This window comes from Ictalurus punctatus, chromosome 17 (genome assembly GCF_001660625.3).
Source record: "Ictalurus punctatus breed USDA103 chromosome 17, Coco_2.0, whole genome shotgun sequence".
Lineage (NCBI taxonomy): Eukaryota > Metazoa > Chordata > Actinopteri > Siluriformes > Ictaluridae > Ictalurus > Ictalurus punctatus.
The window spans coordinates 9,854,997-9,873,394 of record NC_030432.2 but is presented as its reverse complement, the minus strand read 5'-3'; the positions used below and the strand labels follow the sequence as shown (position 1 = coordinate 9,873,394).

At 41.8% G+C, this 18,398-nt stretch overlaps 1 protein-coding gene across 1 annotated transcript in view; it reads right to left on the bottom strand.

The window, feature by feature from the left end:
• Window positions 1–7,253: 7,253 nt before the first annotated feature.
• The window catches only part of timm50 (translocase of inner mitochondrial membrane 50 homolog (S. cerevisiae)), a 33,674-nt gene continuing 22,529 nt past the window's right edge, over window positions 7,254–18,398 (bottom strand). Inside the window, exons 5-11 of the mRNA XM_017490305.3 lie at window positions 16,367–16,425; window positions 16,141–16,260; window positions 15,349–15,453; window positions 14,040–14,138; window positions 9,410–9,566; window positions 9,226–9,332; window positions 7,254–8,001 (exon numbers count right to left, since the gene is read on the bottom strand). Coding sequence (XP_017345794.1) covers window positions 7,903–8,001; window positions 9,226–9,332; window positions 9,410–9,566; window positions 14,040–14,138; window positions 15,349–15,453; window positions 16,141–16,260; window positions 16,367–16,425 — 746 coding nt within the window. The 3' untranslated portion in view covers window positions 7,254–7,902. The remainder of the gene's footprint in view (window positions 8,002–9,225; window positions 9,333–9,409; window positions 9,567–14,039; window positions 14,139–15,348; window positions 15,454–16,140; window positions 16,261–16,366; window positions 16,426–18,398) is intronic.

Genomic DNA, 18,398 nt, shown 5'->3' with positions numbered 1-18,398 from the left:
ACCACAGCTGTATGCTAAAACAGCACCTGGTGAGACTAAAAGAGTCCCTGCACGCGCCACCTCGCGCCAATTCTCCCGTAATGAACACCTTCGTCTCAATTATTCTGAGAGCCATTAATGCGATGTGAAATAAACTCTAGTGGGATAATTAAGCCACTCTAACCGTCTGAGGTTGACCTAAGGGTTCTCTTCAAGCGACATAATGTAAAATCAGCAAAATAATCAGTACTTAATCAGGTTGGATCCAGCCGCTCGTTCTCTCTAACTGACTCTTGTTGTGAGAGGTGTGTAGTGTGTGTGTCCCAGCCATATGCCACGCTCACTGACCGTTGCGCTCGATTACAATGCACGCACGACAGGTAATCAGACTCGTTTTGCAGAAATCCAAGAGCAAGAACTCTACAAGCCTCAACTTTGGCACCCAGAATGTGGGCGGAATGTGTAGGTCTAGGATACAGCCTGTGGGTTTGGTTAATGAGATATAGACTACGTTCTGTAAATATTTTTTTTCATTTCAACATATAGATAAAAGTCTTTAAAAGACAGACAGAGAGAGAGAGAGAGAGAGAGAGAGAGAGAGAGAGAGAGATGTGACGGAGAAGGAGCAGAAAAGGACAATAACAAGCTGCTTTTCAAACTGTTCCTCCTCTCTAGCGGCTGCCTGTTGTTATGCTAAATAGCGCAGCGCGTGCCTCCGCTGGCACGCTCCGCCTGTGGGGGCGGGGTTTATTCATTGACTAATAGACAATGAATTGGACCCAGTTTTAGCTCAGCAATAAACAAGTGTATATGTCGAGCTAATATTCAGAAGTATTTTATAAGACTATAATGACACATTTAAGTACTTTATCAGTAATGTCGAAGGCACTGTTGTTTTCATTAGATATTTGGCAAAAAGCAATGAAGAATTTAGATAGGAGGCTACAGGTAATGTTTATAGTTGCATCATCGCTATCGAATGACTTACGGAATGGGGGGGGGGGGGGCAACGATAGTATATTGGTTTATTTATTATAACCGTATCGAAATGAACCTCGCAGTTAATGGACCTCATGTGGTATTGATGCAGATCTACAAAAGCAGACAAATGAGGGGTCACGTGACCGAGGAAAAGCATTAATTAAACAAATCGATGGCCATCTGGTGTAATCGAAAGCGCATGCGACGCACGTCTAATGTTTGCAGACGCACATATAGCCTAGGCCTAATGATCAATGATCAAACTCCTCTGATCTATCAAACGCAAGACGTCCTTCCAAGACACCAGGAAGAAAGGGTTAAATTCTGTATTCTATAGCCAACATAGGAAATGCGAAACTGCACGAATATTAGTATTCTGCTTTTTTTTTAATGATCCACGTGTCCAGAAGAACCATCGCTTGGGACCAAGGCGGCGTTGTGTCTCCACTGGTGTGAAGATCAGTAAGAGGAGGAGGTGGAGGATTTGGGGAGATCAGAATAGTCGGAAAGGCACACTCCGACTTTTGGGAAGGTGTGAAGCAGTAGCAGAAGGCACGGTGCATCCACAAATGTGAATCTGTCGAGGTGTTAGGTGCGACACTGTGCGCTCGAGCCACGCCGGTTCCCACACTCGCACCTTCTTCCTGCACGTGCATGCGGAGCCGAAGTGTCACTCTGGCGCATGGCGTTTGTTCACAGCTTCGGCCTGCAGTTTGGTCAGGGGTTGTAGTGGGAAATTCTAGTTTGCCAGCTGAGCAGCTAGACATTTAATCGAATGCAAAACAGATCATTCTGCCCAAGAAAACCTATATTTATTACATATTTACTACGTGTGTAATAGCCCATTGGATTGCACATGTCCAACAAGCTCCAGCTGTATGAGTGAACTGAACACGGGGTTTTGCCATGTAGTAATTACTGCTCTTCCGTTAGATGTAGCTAAATATATACAACATACGCATATAACTAAATTTGGAGTAACTGATAATACAAAATCTCAAACGCACTTACGAAAACAAATGTTTAGTTCAGTATTGGTGTTTGCACGCGCGTGAACTCTGCCCTAGGGCGCTGCGGCACGTGGCCGTCTGTCCAGCACCGAGGCGTCAAACTGAAAGAAAAAGTTCAACACCTAAGCGTTCTGTGACCAGCACCATGCTTGGTGCATAAAAAAAGGTCTGGAACAAGCATGATGATCCGAGAGAGACCTCTCATGACCTTTTCACCGAGGTTGCATAGCAGATACCAATTTAAAAAATGATTTGACACATTGCCAGCACAGCTTAATCAGATCAAGATACAGGATGTATGCCCCATAAACAGGACTGCCTGTATAGAGTTCACTAATATTTGCTTATGACAGAATTACAGTTATGGTTGGTTGGTAAGAAAAAGCCAGTGTAATCATGGATTCAATGTCCAAATGATCAGTGGGTTCACAGTGGACTTGAAAAGTATATAATGTTTTAGTGCAGCTTTGCTCAGCTAATATAAGGTTCATCCATCCAGTTTCTGTACCACTTATCTTACACAGGGTCGTGGGGAGCCTGGAGCCTATCCAGTGGGACTCAGGGCACAAGGCAGGGCGCTTTGGACGGGGTGCCAACCCATTGCAGGGCACAATCACACGTGCATTAACACATTACGGACAATTTGGAAATGTCAATCAGCCTACAGTGCATATCTTTGGACTAGAGGAGGAAATTGTAGTACACGGAGGAAGCCCCCAAAGCACAGACACAACACGTAAGCTCCGCTCACACAGGGCAGAGGTGGGAATCGAGCTCCCAACCCTGGAGGTGCGAAGTAAATGTGCTAACCACTAAGCCTCCTAATATACGGTAGCAGGTATCTTAATGAAATCGGAAATAAAAGTAAATAAAGTAAAAAATAAATCTGGGTTTGAAGTGAAGTATACAAGAATTTGTGGGATTGCCTTACGAATTTCTCTGAAGCTGTGCACAGAATTTTATGTTATTGGTCTATGTGGCCTTTAACATTTCGATAACATTATAATTGGAAATTCAACCAGCTTTCATTGAATTATTGTGTGTTAATATTGCATGATAATGAGTTTACAGTCAAATTGATATCCAGCTCTATAGCCTGAAGTAAAACCGAAAATCCACACACACACACACACACACACACACACGAAGTTAATAGGAACATTTCAGAGGATAACAAGGCATAGTTCCAATACAGAGTCTGCATAAATAGGGAAAAAGATTGTCCCAAAAGTTTGCTTTATAGCAAAATGTCTTCCAGAATGTCAAAAGAAGAACCGATTGAAATCATTCTTACGGCTGGATCGGGAAGCTGACGCAAGGTTGCGATAGACTTTACCAGGAAACATGGCAAACACATCACACACACAACACTGCTGCCAAATTATACAAATTCAAAATGACTGGAAGTGTCACAAACCGACCAAGAAGAGAACACCCACGAACATCCACTGATGAAAGCAGAACCGATGTGGTGCTGGAAAACATAGTCCCCTATGTATGGAGACTTTTGGGACAAACTATATATTTGCTTTATTTGGCTGGCACTTTTATCCAAAGTAACCAGTAATCCATCCATAGACCATAGAAAAAAATCTAGCAACAAAAGGTGATTACAATAAGTTTTTGTGCTCTAATGTAGCATTTATGAGTTTGGACTTGATTGACAGTTTGTCCTGTTCGAGCAGGACCACAGCAGAAGCTGCTCTACTTGAAAACTATCCAGTGTTTGACATATCAGTGTTAAAACTGTCATTCACTCACTCATCTTCAGTAAGTGATTTATCCGGATCAGGATCTAGAGCTTATCTCGGGAAACACTGGGCATGAAAATGAGCACCATGTGTGCACATTCTCACACACACATTCACACCTGGTAAATGACACTCACCATGACAATCCATATACCAGTACGTTTTCTGGAAGGCTGGAGAAAACCCAGAGGAAACCAATGCGGACACAGTGACGTTTATGTGCACGTCAATATTCCGATATTAATCAGAATTTGACGATATTGTAATTAGTATCGAGTCGTGTAAATGCCGCAATCCGATTGCCTGATTCAGATTAAGACAATATTCTGATTCTCACCCTTGGAATATGATAGTGTGTGTGTGGGGATTTATACTTCACACCTCACGTGTTCATTAATGCTCTATAAAGTCATCAGTGACATGTTTGTTGTGCAGATGTCAAGCTGTCTATTAGCAAGGGGGTCAAATTGGGTAGGAGAGCAGAGGTTACGGAGAGTGTAGGCAAATGGTATTAGTCCAGCGGTAATCACATTCTGAGATGCCAACGAGTCTGCTTTAAGAAAGTCTTTGAAGAGGAACATAATAAATGCAATTGGAAATGACATTATTTGTTAACTGTGTGTGGTGTGGATGGATTCATCTTATCCAGGATGTAATCCCATCTTCTGCTTCGTGCTCCCAGAATTGGGAGATGCTTTCATGACCCTAATAAGGATAAAGCAATGATGTAGCACCATTACATGTATAGAAGAGCAAATTTTTTATATATATATATATATATATATATATATATATATATATATATATATATATATATATATATATATATATATATATATATATATATATATATATATATATATATATATATATATATATATATATATACATATATATATATATATATACATACACACACACATATACATACACCTTAGTGTTACTGAAATGCACTTGGTTTTTCTTGAATGCGCCTTGATCTCTGAAGGACGAGATATAAAATGATCTCATATCAGGAGAATCTTACATCCAGGGAACCAAGCAATCTACATAGAATCTGCAAGAGAAAAAGCATCAAGCATCCAAATATAAATAAGCAAGAGTTTAGAAATATCATTTTCACCCACCCATTCATTCCAAGGAAGAATCTTCCGTCAATCTTCACTTCCACTTAAAATTTTTCCAAATAAAGATGTCTGAAATTACATTACGCATATCCAAACATATCTGTACTGTATGAACAGGTGTGTGATAGTGCCTTGCGGTGGATTGGCACCCCACCATGGGCCCCATGCTCCCTGGGATAGGCTCCAGGTTCCTCAGTAAGCATAAGCGGTACAGAAAATGAATGGATCAATGGAAGGAAATTACATTGTTCATCCAACCAGTGCAAAACGCAGGACGAAAGATTGAATCGCTCAACATTTCCTAAATATTACGCCAGTATACTTAACCAACATTCATCACTATCATCAAGCTCAAAAGCATTAGCTTTGACACGTTTCAGTGAATTTATTGAATGCACCTCATTAAAGTGTCTAAAGGCTTAATAAAATCAACAAATCGTGACTTTATTATACGGTTCTTTCAGCCGTAGTCAGACCTATTGAATAGAACTTTCTAGAAATTTACAGCTCAAGAATCCCTACACTTTAAAATGACTTCAAATTTCTATTATCACAATTCTGGGTTCAAATAAAACCTGGAACACTGACCCAACAGATATTCATAATCTTATCCAATAACTAATAAAAAGGCATAACTCTGCACAGGAGGACACTGACACTTAAGACACATGATTTTTAAGTTTTAATTTCCTTACTGTACTCGCTGAGATATAAAATGATGAATTTAAATTGAAAAGATCTTCAGTCTAAGAATATTAAAATAAATGTGAACATATAACTACTATAAAACACATCTTAGAAGTCAGCTAGCTGTCTTTCATTCCCTTTTACACTGGAAAGATCACACACACACACACACACACACACACACACACACACACGGCTAGCTAATGTCTGTAATATTTCAAGCTAATGTTAACTTTAGACTTTCTAATGTGCCAGCTTGTGAATACACTGTGAAACACGAGTACAGTAATTCATGTAATTATGCAATCAACCAATCAGGTGGCAGCAACACAATGGATAAAATCATGCAGATACAGGTCAGGAACGTTCACATCAAACATCAGAATTGAGAAAAATGTGATCACTGCGATTCAGTGGCTTTGACTGTGGCATGGCTGTTGGCACCAGATGTGCTGGTTTGAGTATTTCAGAAACTGCTAATCTGGAGTTTTTAGACACAACAGGTCTCTAGAATTTACCCAAAATGGTGCGAAAAACAAAACAAAAGAACATTCGGTGAGCTTCAGCTCTGCAAGTAGAAATATCTTGTTCATAAGAGGTCTGAGGAGAATGTGCAGACTGGTTCGAGCTCACAGGAAGTCCATAGTAACTTGAATGACCACTCATTACAACCGTGGTGAACTGAAAAGCATCTCAGAAAGCACAACATACCGATCTCTGAGGTAGATAAGCTGAAACTGCAGATTACCACAGCAGGTTCCACTCCTGTCAGCCGAGAACATGAATCTGAGGCTACAAGTCTTGTATCTTGAGTTTGAATGTAGAATTTTTTTTTTTCAAATATTACACCAAAAACTTTGCGAAATAACACTACAGGAGAATAAATGTCAACAGGTTTACATAGTTAACTCATTTTAGACCAACATGCCATATAGAGCTTTAATACAGAGGTCACAAAATGTTTACTAAGTCTTATTAAGGCACGACAAGTTCACAAGCAGTTTGCTGTGAAAATCAGAGCATGTGTTATCACAACACTGAAAACAGAAGGGATTTACAAACCTGAAGAAGAGTACAGAAAGGTGTTCAGGGATACAGTTTCAAGAATACATCCATCCATTCATTTTCTATACCGCTTATCCTACAGGGTTGCGGGGAACCTGGATACACCCTAGACGGGGTGCCAATCCATCACAGGGCACAATCACATACACATTCACACACTACGGACACTTTGGACATGCCAATCAGCCTTCCATACATGTCTTTAGACAGGAGGAGGAAAGTGGAGTATCCAGAGGAGAACATGCAAACTCTACACACACAGAATGAAACCATCAACCCTGGAGGTCTGAGGCTAACCACTAAACCACTGTGCAACCTTCAAGGATACAATTACACATAATTATGTTCAGGGACATAATTTCCAACAGCGCAAATCAGAATTGAAAGAAACATGGATGCAAAGACATGGATCAAAAAGTACAAGTGGAAAATACTTGCAAAATCCAAAAGAGGAGGAGATTTCACTAGTAATCCCAAGATACACTTGTAATCATTTGTACACAAAACTAGCATGTCCTCTTGAAAGTTACATTTGTCCAAGGTTGTTCAGGTATACTGCACGTGATTCATTAAGAGCATTTAAGTAAAATTAGTGAAATGTGTGTTTGTTTTGGTTGGGAGGGGGCAGGGGGGTAAGGGGGGAATACCACTGATTGTAGAAAGTCAAACACATTTTTGTTTATTGAAAGTCATTTAAGCAGTTCACATTAAAACGCATTACACAAGCACATCAGATGGAGTGTACCACTGCAGTTATAAACAGAAATGGCACACTGTCAATGTCATCATTAGATGTGACTTCACTTAATATGAACTACAATCTGGCGTGCTGTCATTACACAGATGCAGTCATTACAGCAGCAAGAGTACACAACTCCAGTACTAACTCCTTGGGTAAATTGGGTGGCCACACCCAATCAGTCCTCCAAATATAGCACTAAAATGGAATTAGGGGCTGAAACGAGACACACAATCTTCTAGTGAGCAATGACTGTGTTCAATACAAGCTGTGGCTGTTAACAGTTTTTTTTTTCCTGCATGAGTAGAAACAATACATGAGCTAAGGAGTGGGGAAAAAATTGGTCCTGGTATATAGACCTTTGGAACGAATTTGTAGACACAAACACAGTCCAGAGAGTGCCTTCACCAGCACATACGTACTAAATGTCTTTTTGGAGTTCTTGACTCCTCTCCCCCATTATGGCGGCAAGTGTTCAGTGGAAGGAACTGGATGCCAAACCATCCCCTCCCAGTCACTGCCCAGGGTGGTCCAGAACTGCCAGCCTTCAACGAGGACAACCTTCACTGCTGCTTGCGGGACCAGAAACGGCCTGCAATGGTGCCTAAAGATAAGCCCTGCTTCTTCTGCTGAGAAATATCCGCCAGCCTCTGCTCCTCCTCCTGCACACAAACACAAGCGGAATATCAAATACTGATCATGAAGATTGAGGAGCGAAATCAAAATAGGAACAATACTACAAATTATAAACACTCCCACGATGATCAGACATTCAGTTCAGTCTTGTAGATAGCAGCAGATCTGACAAAGCATAGTGGTAACAAAGGAATAACACACTTTGGGGCCTGATGTTACAGGAAAATAATTCACGTCAGGTGGTAACAGTAACTCACATCACCCTGTCTTTTTCCAATAAGAGCATGTCCCGTTGCGTTTTATTCCTTATGTAGTATATCAACAGTCCGCACAGGATTTCATGGAGATTTTTTGTGATTGTTGCAGCCAAAAATACCTGATCTTGCTGTGGCTTCTTTCAACTTGTTTTTTTTTTTCCCTCATATTCAACGCACATGAATCGAAGACGGATTTTGGCTGAATGCGAGTCGTAATGATGTTCCATGATGCGTTTTGGTAAAAAATCTGCGGTCATTTTGAAAAATGCGCCAGAGTTTGCTTGATTTTGCATTCATTTCTGTGATCAGAAAATTGCTAAAATTACAAGGTGTATAAAAACACACGACAGCCAACATGGAAAACATCAAGATGCAAGTTGTTCTTTGTTGTCGGAATGTGATGTTAATATACGGCGCTCAATTCAAGTATCAAGTTGTTTTTTGTAACTACTTGCTAGTTAGACACAGGGTTTTTTTTTTTTTTTTTTTGAAAAAAGGTGGGAAACTGGGTTTGAGGCTAGGCCGTAGAGTTCAATTATAGAGAGGGTGCACTGAGTACTTGTGGAGTGACTGATAGCCTTATAGCTCTGGATTGCAACAACTGACATGCGCCATGTTATAAAGGATAACGAGCTCTTCAGTAGCATTCAGATGACACCAGCTCTACACCACTGTGATCTACGGTGCCTGAGAAAGAGGCTGTGGAAGTCGGGCATTTTAGTTCTATTCCCAGCTACAAATGACACCTCAGGTGCTGCCACGGATCTCGTTATGTCCCAGTCGATCATTTTCAAAGTCCCCAGACATTGTTCATTTAATCAATCAGTGTGTGTACACTGCCAGCTGCCGATTCTATGCGTACCGGCTTTGGTTGTTGTTTTCCATTTTGGATGCCATATTGGTAAACATCATGATGGAACAAACTGTATAACAGGCAAGTGCGCAAAAACCCTCGTATGACGAGATTACGGGAGTAAAAACGGTTCAGCGTACCAGTGCGAGCTGTGCTTGTCTCCTTTTAAACGCTTCAATGGGGTCTTCCTCGTGGGCGTAGTTTTCCAGGACCGTACGCACATCCTCCACGCCGTTCATCGCAATTGCTGCACAGGACAAAGAATCGTTAGGACTTGGTGTGTTTTTTCTTACAAACTCAACAGGAAGTATTTCATAAGCTCACTTTTAAGAAAGGCAGCCAAGTCGTAGAGCGTGCGGTCCTCCGAGTTGCCGTCCCACTTGCGCAGTGCCAAGCCGTTGAAGGGCTGCAGGCTGAAGGCCTCTCGCTTGCAGTCCACTATAATTACTTTAGAGGTGTCTCTGTTCAGACAAGACACGTCCTGTAGGGGGAAAAAAAAGCAAAAGTAGAGTGAGAAAATGTAATGAAATATGACAATATGAAATGTAATTTCATGGCCTACTGGCTAAAGCCAATCAAATATTAAATGCACTGGTCACAATACATGCTGTTTATACTTACATAATAACACGTTTATAGTCACAAATGGTGCCAATAAAACAGCAGAAAAAAAAAAGAAAATCTATGTTAAACTGTATCTTTAGAATTCAAATTTATAAAACAAAAAAAAAATACATATTTTAGCACAGCAAAGAAGAGAAACAAAACATCTGGTTCCAAAATATTTCAATATACAAGCATCTGCTTGTGATAAATAGTGTGAGAAATAAATTATGTCAAAGGCATACTGTATTCTGTGGACATATCCCTACTGCTCTTTAAAATTCCAGCAGACGCTGCATTTCTAAAAATGTTTTGATTATTAAATATTCAGGATGTTGCACTATTTCCAGGTCTATATTGAAATGTAAGCAAATGTGTGATCCTGACCGTGTTAACTGCTTCGTACAAAAGGTCAGATTTTCTGTATCTTATCCCTTCCACGGAAGGACATGTTCAGATGACACTCTGATGGATCTATTTGATCGAACATGGATCATCAGATTTTACAAAAACTTGTGGAGTCCATGCCAGCTCGAGTGCACAGTGCCATGAAAGCAAAAATGGGGGCATACCACATACCAAGAAATTCGGAAATCCATGTAAATATTTTTAAGATTCTACTTTACACTCAAATTGTTGCTGATCATATCTTTTGTAATGTAAACATCTGTGTTCAAACGAAAAAGAATGCCAAGCAGCCTGGGAGCCTCCACGCACGCGCACCCGGCCTGGGAGCCTCCACAGCCAGCCCTGGAGCATACACATCCAGCCTGGGAGCCTCCACAACAGGTCCAGCATTCATAGAGCACCCACACCTAAGCCCCAGAAGCCTACTAACGGGCCTGGGAACCTCCGCAGCCGATCCAGCAGGCCCTGGGTACACACACTTGAGGCCTGGGAGCCCTAACAGCCAAACCACTGGAGCCAGGGCACCCACCCTTTAATTCCCGGAGCCCCCACAGCAGGCCATGGAGCCTACTACATACAATTTGTTTTCTAATCTGGATGTAGCACATATGGTCATATGATCACATCTTTGCATTCTGGATTTAGTCATTACTACAATTCTGATATTTTGGCACCTGGATATAAAGTGAGCACTGTGACATCATGCTTGGTTTGCGTCTTACAGGCTCAACTGAAGACGATGTTCACCGGAATCGAGTCTGTTAAACGCATAACACAGTGCTGGCGTTAATTAAATATGTTGGTTAAAATAGAAGTGGATCAGTTTCATGAAATGAGCAACCCACGAGAATGGGGGTTGCCAGGTTTGTGGCTTTAAGGTCTAATCGGACTAGATTGAAAGCAGTCGGAGAAAACTAAATGTTATCCTTCCCCTCTCCCTCTCTCCCTCTCTCTCACTCTCTACAAAGCTCCAAATTGGATAACTGGCAACCTAATAAATTTGCTCAAACGCTTCAAAACATTTCTGTGCTGGACTGGAAACAATATCCCCTGGCCATGACGTTTGTGCACTCTGTGTTTGGAAAGTGTTTAGTGTTTATAAGGCCTGTTTCTCATGAATTCTTGGTAGGTGCATTTTTCCAGGCTGCCCTTGTTCTTTCAAAGAACCTTTAAAAGCAAGGTTACTCCAATGGTCAGTGACGTAAAGTACCACCGATACTAGAATACCTTAGAAAAGTGGCAGAATTTATCACAATATATAATACGGCCCTAATGTGGGGGTGGGGGATAATCCATGCCCCTGTAATGACACGGACATGAACAATATTCACACCTATGCATCTGTAAAGAAGTGCAAACTGTTAACACCCACTCACTGACCCCTGCAGTGTTTCTCTCTAGTGCTCACACACATAACCCACACACAGTTTCTCCATGGCAGCTGTCTCAGTTGTGGGCCCCAGGAGCAGATGGACAGGGACGCTGTACTCTCCCTATCACTAAGGTCATCTGTATCCCCCTGAGGGGGCTGAACACTGGGCAAAGCGAGGGGGAAGAGAGAAGCACAGCGACAGATAGATAGAACAGAGAGAGAGAGAGAGAGAGAGAGAGAGAGAGAGAGAGAGAGAGAGAGAGAGAGAGAGAGAGAGAGAGAGAGAGAGAGAGCTAGGAGAGTTGGGTAACTATTGAATGAGCCAGTCAAGAAAAAGGATACCCCTGTAGACCTATACACACACACGGCATGCTTCACACCGATTTACGTGTTGGCCCCTAACATAGAGACGCATCAGTAGCCCACAGGGAGCTGCAGTGTGTACATATTTGACTTGGTGCATGTGCAAGTGTGTATTCAAGCAGTATTTAAGGTATTGGTGACTAACAATGCTGTACAGTATTGCCTGCAGAGACTTAATGCCTCTGTGTGTGTTTTGTTAGCAGGGCTGTGTTAACTGGGAGCAGTGTAAGAGTATTAGGTTGGTGTACCAGACGAGATCTAATCCCCCTAGGTGAAGTGTAAGAGGACGCGTGCCTCAAACAACACACACACACACACACACACACACACACACACACACACACACACACGCGTACGCACTCCGCTAAACACCTGCCAATCCAGACTGTCCATGTCCCCGGTGCAGCTCTGTGACTGGGAGCATGCCAGAGGTCAGAGTGGTGTTCACCATCACTATCAACTGGTGTCATGTCCACACACAGGCTTTGCTTCGTAAAGGACGCGCAACCTTTTCTGTAGACCTGTAGATAAATTCTCAGTACAGACAAATGTATGGAAATTCCTGTCTGTGGAAAACCAGATGGATTCCTTAGTATATAGAGATTAGGTTGAAAAATCGCAGTATTTCATTACTCTTATTACTCAAAAGAAAATGCTTTAGGTTTCCAAATAAAAGCACTTTGGTTTATGGTGACTATCCAAATGTCAGCAGGAGGTCAAGACTGTTATGTGTGTATGCACTTTTCGGTCATCAAACCCACATAAACACACACACACACACTTTAAGTCTGATGCCTCCCGCCTTTTGCCTCTCAGTACGCCAGATGGGAGGTGAGGGAGGGGGAAGTGGGGGAGGGGACGAGGGAAATGGAGGGAGTCACTACAGGAGGTGAATGAGTGAGCGAGTAGACCTATATGGGCCAAGATTGCGAAGCCACTCAGACACTGGTGAAATGTGACTGAGAAGTGCGTGCGCACACACACACACGATTCTATCTTTCACACACACAGTGATTACAGGTTTCAACAAGCAGAAGCAAGAACCTGGTTCAGAACTCTGTGACAAATTTTGATGTGTGTTTACAGAACCTGCATAGCTGCATGCAATCAAACACCCACATTTCATTCCACAAAATCACTTCGCAGTTTAGGGCTACGTTGGAAATATGCAGGACAGTGCACACTTTACACTCGTCTGTTTACCTTGCTGATATATTCCTAGTATGTGTGAAATGATCTTTTTCTTAAGTATTCTTTCATTTTTTTTGTGCATTAATCACTGTTTCCACTTCACACAGTAACACTATCTGGTCTTAAACTGGCACATGGAGAATGTGGCTTCAGTAACATCGACCTAACGAAGTAGCTGAGAGAGACAGAAGGTTAATGAGGCACAAAAAGAGGGCGAGGAGAGGACGGTAAGAAACTGCTATTGTCCTGGGCTACTGAGAGAAGAAAAAAAGACGGCAAAGGGGGAAAGAAAGAAAGAAAGAAAAATCAATGGAGGAGCAGAAGGGCAGCACAGAAAAGAAACACAGGGGCATTGCAGCATTATGCCACCTGGGTCACTGAGGAGAACAGGCCCATCAGGAAGGGCAGGCTGCTAACGTGATAAATATGTTAGTATAGTTACACACACACACACACACACACACACACACACAGAGAGAGACAGACAAACAAAGTGTGTGAGAGAGGGAGAGAGAGAGAGACATATAGAGAGAGACAGACAGACAGTGAGAGACCAAACAGACAGACAGACAGACAGACAGACAGACAGACAGAGAGAGAGAGAGAGAGAGAGAGAGAGAGAGAGAGAGAGAGAGAGAGAGAGAGAGAGAGACAGACAGAGAGAGACAGACAGAGAGACAGAGAGAGAGAGAGACAGACAGACAGGAAGGAAGACAGACAGTGACAGAGAGTAAGAGACAGACAGAGAGACACATCAGAGAGAGAGAGAGAGAGAGAGATTTAAAGGAAACAGCTGTAGTGTTTGTAAGCTAAAATCTTTGTTTAGATAAAGAGAGACAGACATACAGATAGAGCGAGGGCTGGAACACAGTAATCGTTTATAAATAGTTGGTGAAATATTTTAACATTGGCAATAGGCTGTTTTGTCAGCTGCATTACTGGAAAAGGACAGAAACCCCCTACCTCTGACACACACAGTCAACAATTCAAGGAAGCAAATTAACTTATCAACTTTACCTTGACATGATGGCCCTCCATGTAGCGAGTGGCATCCCGGAAGAGACGGTACATGACAAAGCCCTGTGGGTCTATGCTGTCAACCAGCGGGAACGCCGTCTGACGAGAAAGAATTCATAATCAACACTCTGGTGACACTTGGGTGTCCATAAATTATGAACTCGTGGCTTTAAGCCACCATTCCCAACTCTTACTAGTATACACATGCCGCCCCCCCACACACACAATAGCCAAATTGTTAAATTGGATCTGACTCTAAGGTTTCTTTGACAATTCTTGAGAATAAAACAGGACAAAAGTTTGATGAATACGGTTTTATGGTAAGTAGGATATGCCGAGCTGAAGTCCACTTCCCACAGCAGCACGCCAGCTGTACAGCCTTTTCAGATAAACTACGTAAAAAGAAGGTTTTTAACTCGGTCAGTTTGAATCATCTGGTCTCTATCATCTGGTCTCTATCTCCGCGTTTTAGCCACTAATGAAAAACTGACGAGCTTGTGAGCACTATATCCAGCATAGGCTGATCTGCATAATCCAGCTCCTTCATGAGGAAAAGAGTGAACATTTTTTTTTTGTTTTTTTTTTTATTGTGGGGGGGAGAGACACACAAGCATACCGACAGTTCATGGACCAGATCCAGGAAAGCTCCACAGATGTAAAGCATCAAACATTGCGAATGTGAGAAATATTTTGTTTTTAGCTGTCCTGAAAAGGCCACCAGTCTGACCTGACGTGCCCGAACAAACACGGACAGAACGATCACGGTCAGAGAGAGACTAGAAACAACAACAGAAGCCTAATTACACTAAGGGTTTATGACTTATTAGCATATCAATGTTGACATAATAAAGGTGTGTGCCCAGTATAAAAGGCTACACAGAATCCACAACAAGTCCAGTTGTATGGTGGGTAACCGGGTAAACACCCAAGACTGATAACACAGCTAACAACAACAACAACAACAACAACAACAACAACAACAACAACAGCAAAGTCAAAGCAGTGTGTATCGTCCATGTGTGTTGGGTTTACTATGGAATAACGCAAGTATAAAGCAATGTTCTTTTGGAAAGCTTAGGTTTTTCACACAGGTAGGTGAGGGAGAAATGTAAAACATTATGAACTCGGCTGTAATCACGTTGAACCATCATGAAAAGGGCTGGACGGTCACGCTTAAACCGAATCACAGTATTCCATGGTTACTGCATCGCCCTTCCTGGTGCAGACCCTTCGTTCTGATAACGAAGCCGATCTTTTTTTATCCACTGACGGAGAACATCATGCTGCTCCTACTCTCCACGCTACTCACCATGCCAGTTTCGGATGTGAAGATGACAATCTCGTAAAGTGGCGCTAGTTGCTGGAATAGGTAGTCGATGCCTGGTCGCTTCTTGAAACGCCAGCCTGTGGCCAACTACACACACACACCACAAACATTGAGAAATTCATGTTAATACTACAGCAGAGATCCAGAAAATGTGTTACCAGCTTTTCACTTCAAAAAGCGTGGTCTGGCCAAGGCTGCCAAAACTTTTGCATACAACAGTATACGGTATCTGTGGTATAATCGATTGTCCTTGAATTTACTGCATGTTTTAACAGAAGCAGTACTGCAGCAGGTACAGGCTACTCAACCAGAGGTATACTTTTATAGCACTACATGATTTTGTCTAGTGAATGAACAGGGATTCAAAAAAGACAAAACAAAACAAAAAAAAACAAAACACCACAATAACAAGAATACGAATTAGAACCGCTTGCCATGACCATGCAAAAACCACAACAACAGCAGCAATAAATAGTATGAGTGTCTACAAAATGATACCTCAATTGAAGCCATCTATAAGGAATAAAGACAAAATGGAGGACAAATACAGCCCAGGTTGCTTTGGTCATCTCACTGTAGATCAGTGGTCACCAACCCTCTTCCATGAGATCTACCTTCCTGCAGGTTTCATCTCCAACCGAAATCGAACACACCTCATTAAATGGTCAGGTGGGCACGGTTAATGCTGGAGCTGAAGTCTTCAAAAAGGTAGATCTCCAGGAACAGGGTTGGTGACCACAGCTGTAGATATTTATTAAACAGGAAAGGACGTACCGACCATTCGGGATGAAGCAGAACGTCGGTGAGCTCTAGCACCAGGGTGTATGGAGGCTGGTAATAGGGCTCCTTCAGTGGGTCGGGTAGAAGCTTTGGACTTGTGGGTTCAATGATCATCTGCAGTGAACAGAATTGTTCCCTTGTTGTTCACAACAATTCAAATAAATTGCAGAAAAAAAAGTATTTTGTTTGCATATAAAGGAGTCAGGAAAATTTGCCTCGCCTGTCTGTAATCTTTGAAATATTTGAAAGTTCTCTTGAGCTGCTGGAGAACGGGTCCGTCTAGACGAGGAGAAAATGCAGATGTAAATGCAAAGACAACACACGTGACACAAATGCAATCCTTTCAGAAGAATGAATCGCAAAGAGTGGCATTAGCAGTTACATAAGTGTTACAGAACATGGGATCATAACTAGAGATGCACTGATGTCGGTAAAGGCAATTTTCCCCACTAGGGCCATCAGCTGATAGTTTTAAAACATCCAATGATCAGGGCCGATTATATCCCGTCAATCAAAAGAGTGGGGGAAAACACATCGAATTCGTGCGGTGTGTAAAGATGAGGTCTCTTGTGTGGAATGACGACAAAACTGCCATTTGTAATCTCTGCACTGCAAAAATTTTTTACACCCGTCTCTGCAGCAGTGAAGCGGGAGTTTCGGCGTCGAGTCAGAATAACTCAACACACAGCCATTAATGTCTAAACCGCTGGCAACAAAAGTGAGTACACCCCTAAGTGAAAATGTCCAAATTGGGCCCAATTAGCCATTTTCCCTCCCCGGTGTCATGTGACTTGTTAGTGTTACAAAGTCTCAGGTGTGAATGGGGAACAGGTGTGTTAAATTTGGTGTCATCGCTCTCACACTCCCTCATACTGGTCACTGGAAGTTCAACATGGCACCTCATGGCAAAGAACTCTCTGAGGATCTGAAAAAAAAGAATTGTTGCTCTACATAAAGATGGCCTAGGCTAGACATTAATGGCTGTGTGTTGAGTTATTTTGAGGGGACAGCACATTTACACTGTTACACAAGCTGTACACTCACTACTTTACATTGTAGCAAAGTGTCATTTCTTCAGTGTTGTGATATGAAAAGATATAATCAAATATTTACAAAAATGAATTATTGAATGTTAAGAAATCTTACTTTAATCTTCAGAATTGAGTTCATGTGTTAATGTTAATGTGAGTAATGTGTTTTCTGTGTATGAGACCAGTTACTGTGAAACAACTTGTTGAAATGGAGAGAATAAAGTTTTTATTTGCATTTCTTTCAGAATTGTGGAATTAATTATTATTCATTTAAAGAAGGCATAAAAGGCAGAACTCCCGGTGTCGGTCGAGATCACTCTGAATAATCGGTTATCGGTATCAGCTGACAAATTTAGTATCGGTGCATCTCAAGTAAAAACATGATGTAGTCAAGTCTACTGATGTCATGTCTAAACGAATCAGCTCCAGTCATTCGCGTTTCAGCCAGTCCAATGAAGGCAAATATAAACAAAACTTTACCTAACTTTACCTAACTTTGTAAAACAAACAAATAAAAAGGTGGATGCGATACACAAAATGTTTTAAACTAGTTATTTATATGATTATCTAATCATTTAACTAGCATCACCTCAGTGTTCTTTATGCTCGGATGATTTTGGTGATCTGTGTGTACTTGGCAAAGGTTAGTTTTCCTTTTAGCCATGTTTCTGACCAATGAATCAAATACTGAATTTTAGTTCTCAGGCAACTTTTCTTTTTTTTTCTTTTCCCCTCGGACTCGGTAAACAGGCTAATAGGTGTGAAAGTATCCTTAAAGATTCTTTTAAACAGGCTTGGGATAAACATAACGGTAGTATGAAGAACAGAGCGTACAAAGCTGCATTGAAAAGTGAGCAGAAAAAGGAAAGAATGGTTGAGCTTTGATCACAGTAACCCAGAAAAACCCACTAACCATAACAAAACATCACATTCCTAATTGTACGTTTTAAGACTTCTGTCTGCCACAAGAGGTCAAGATCAGCCCAAAAGAATGGACGGCTTTAACGGCAAGGACCGTTAAAGCTGATCCGAGGAGACACCGGCGAAGGGAAAAAAAGTTCAGTGCAACAATTGGGTGTACTTTGAAGAGCCCCTTGTCCTAACCTTGTTTGTCAGTGTAATGGAGAGGCCTATTGTTGAGCAAGAGAGGCTCGCTGGCTCTCTGGAGGGACATCCATTGAAATGCCGGATGGAGGGAGTGAGAGAAGGATCGATGGCTGG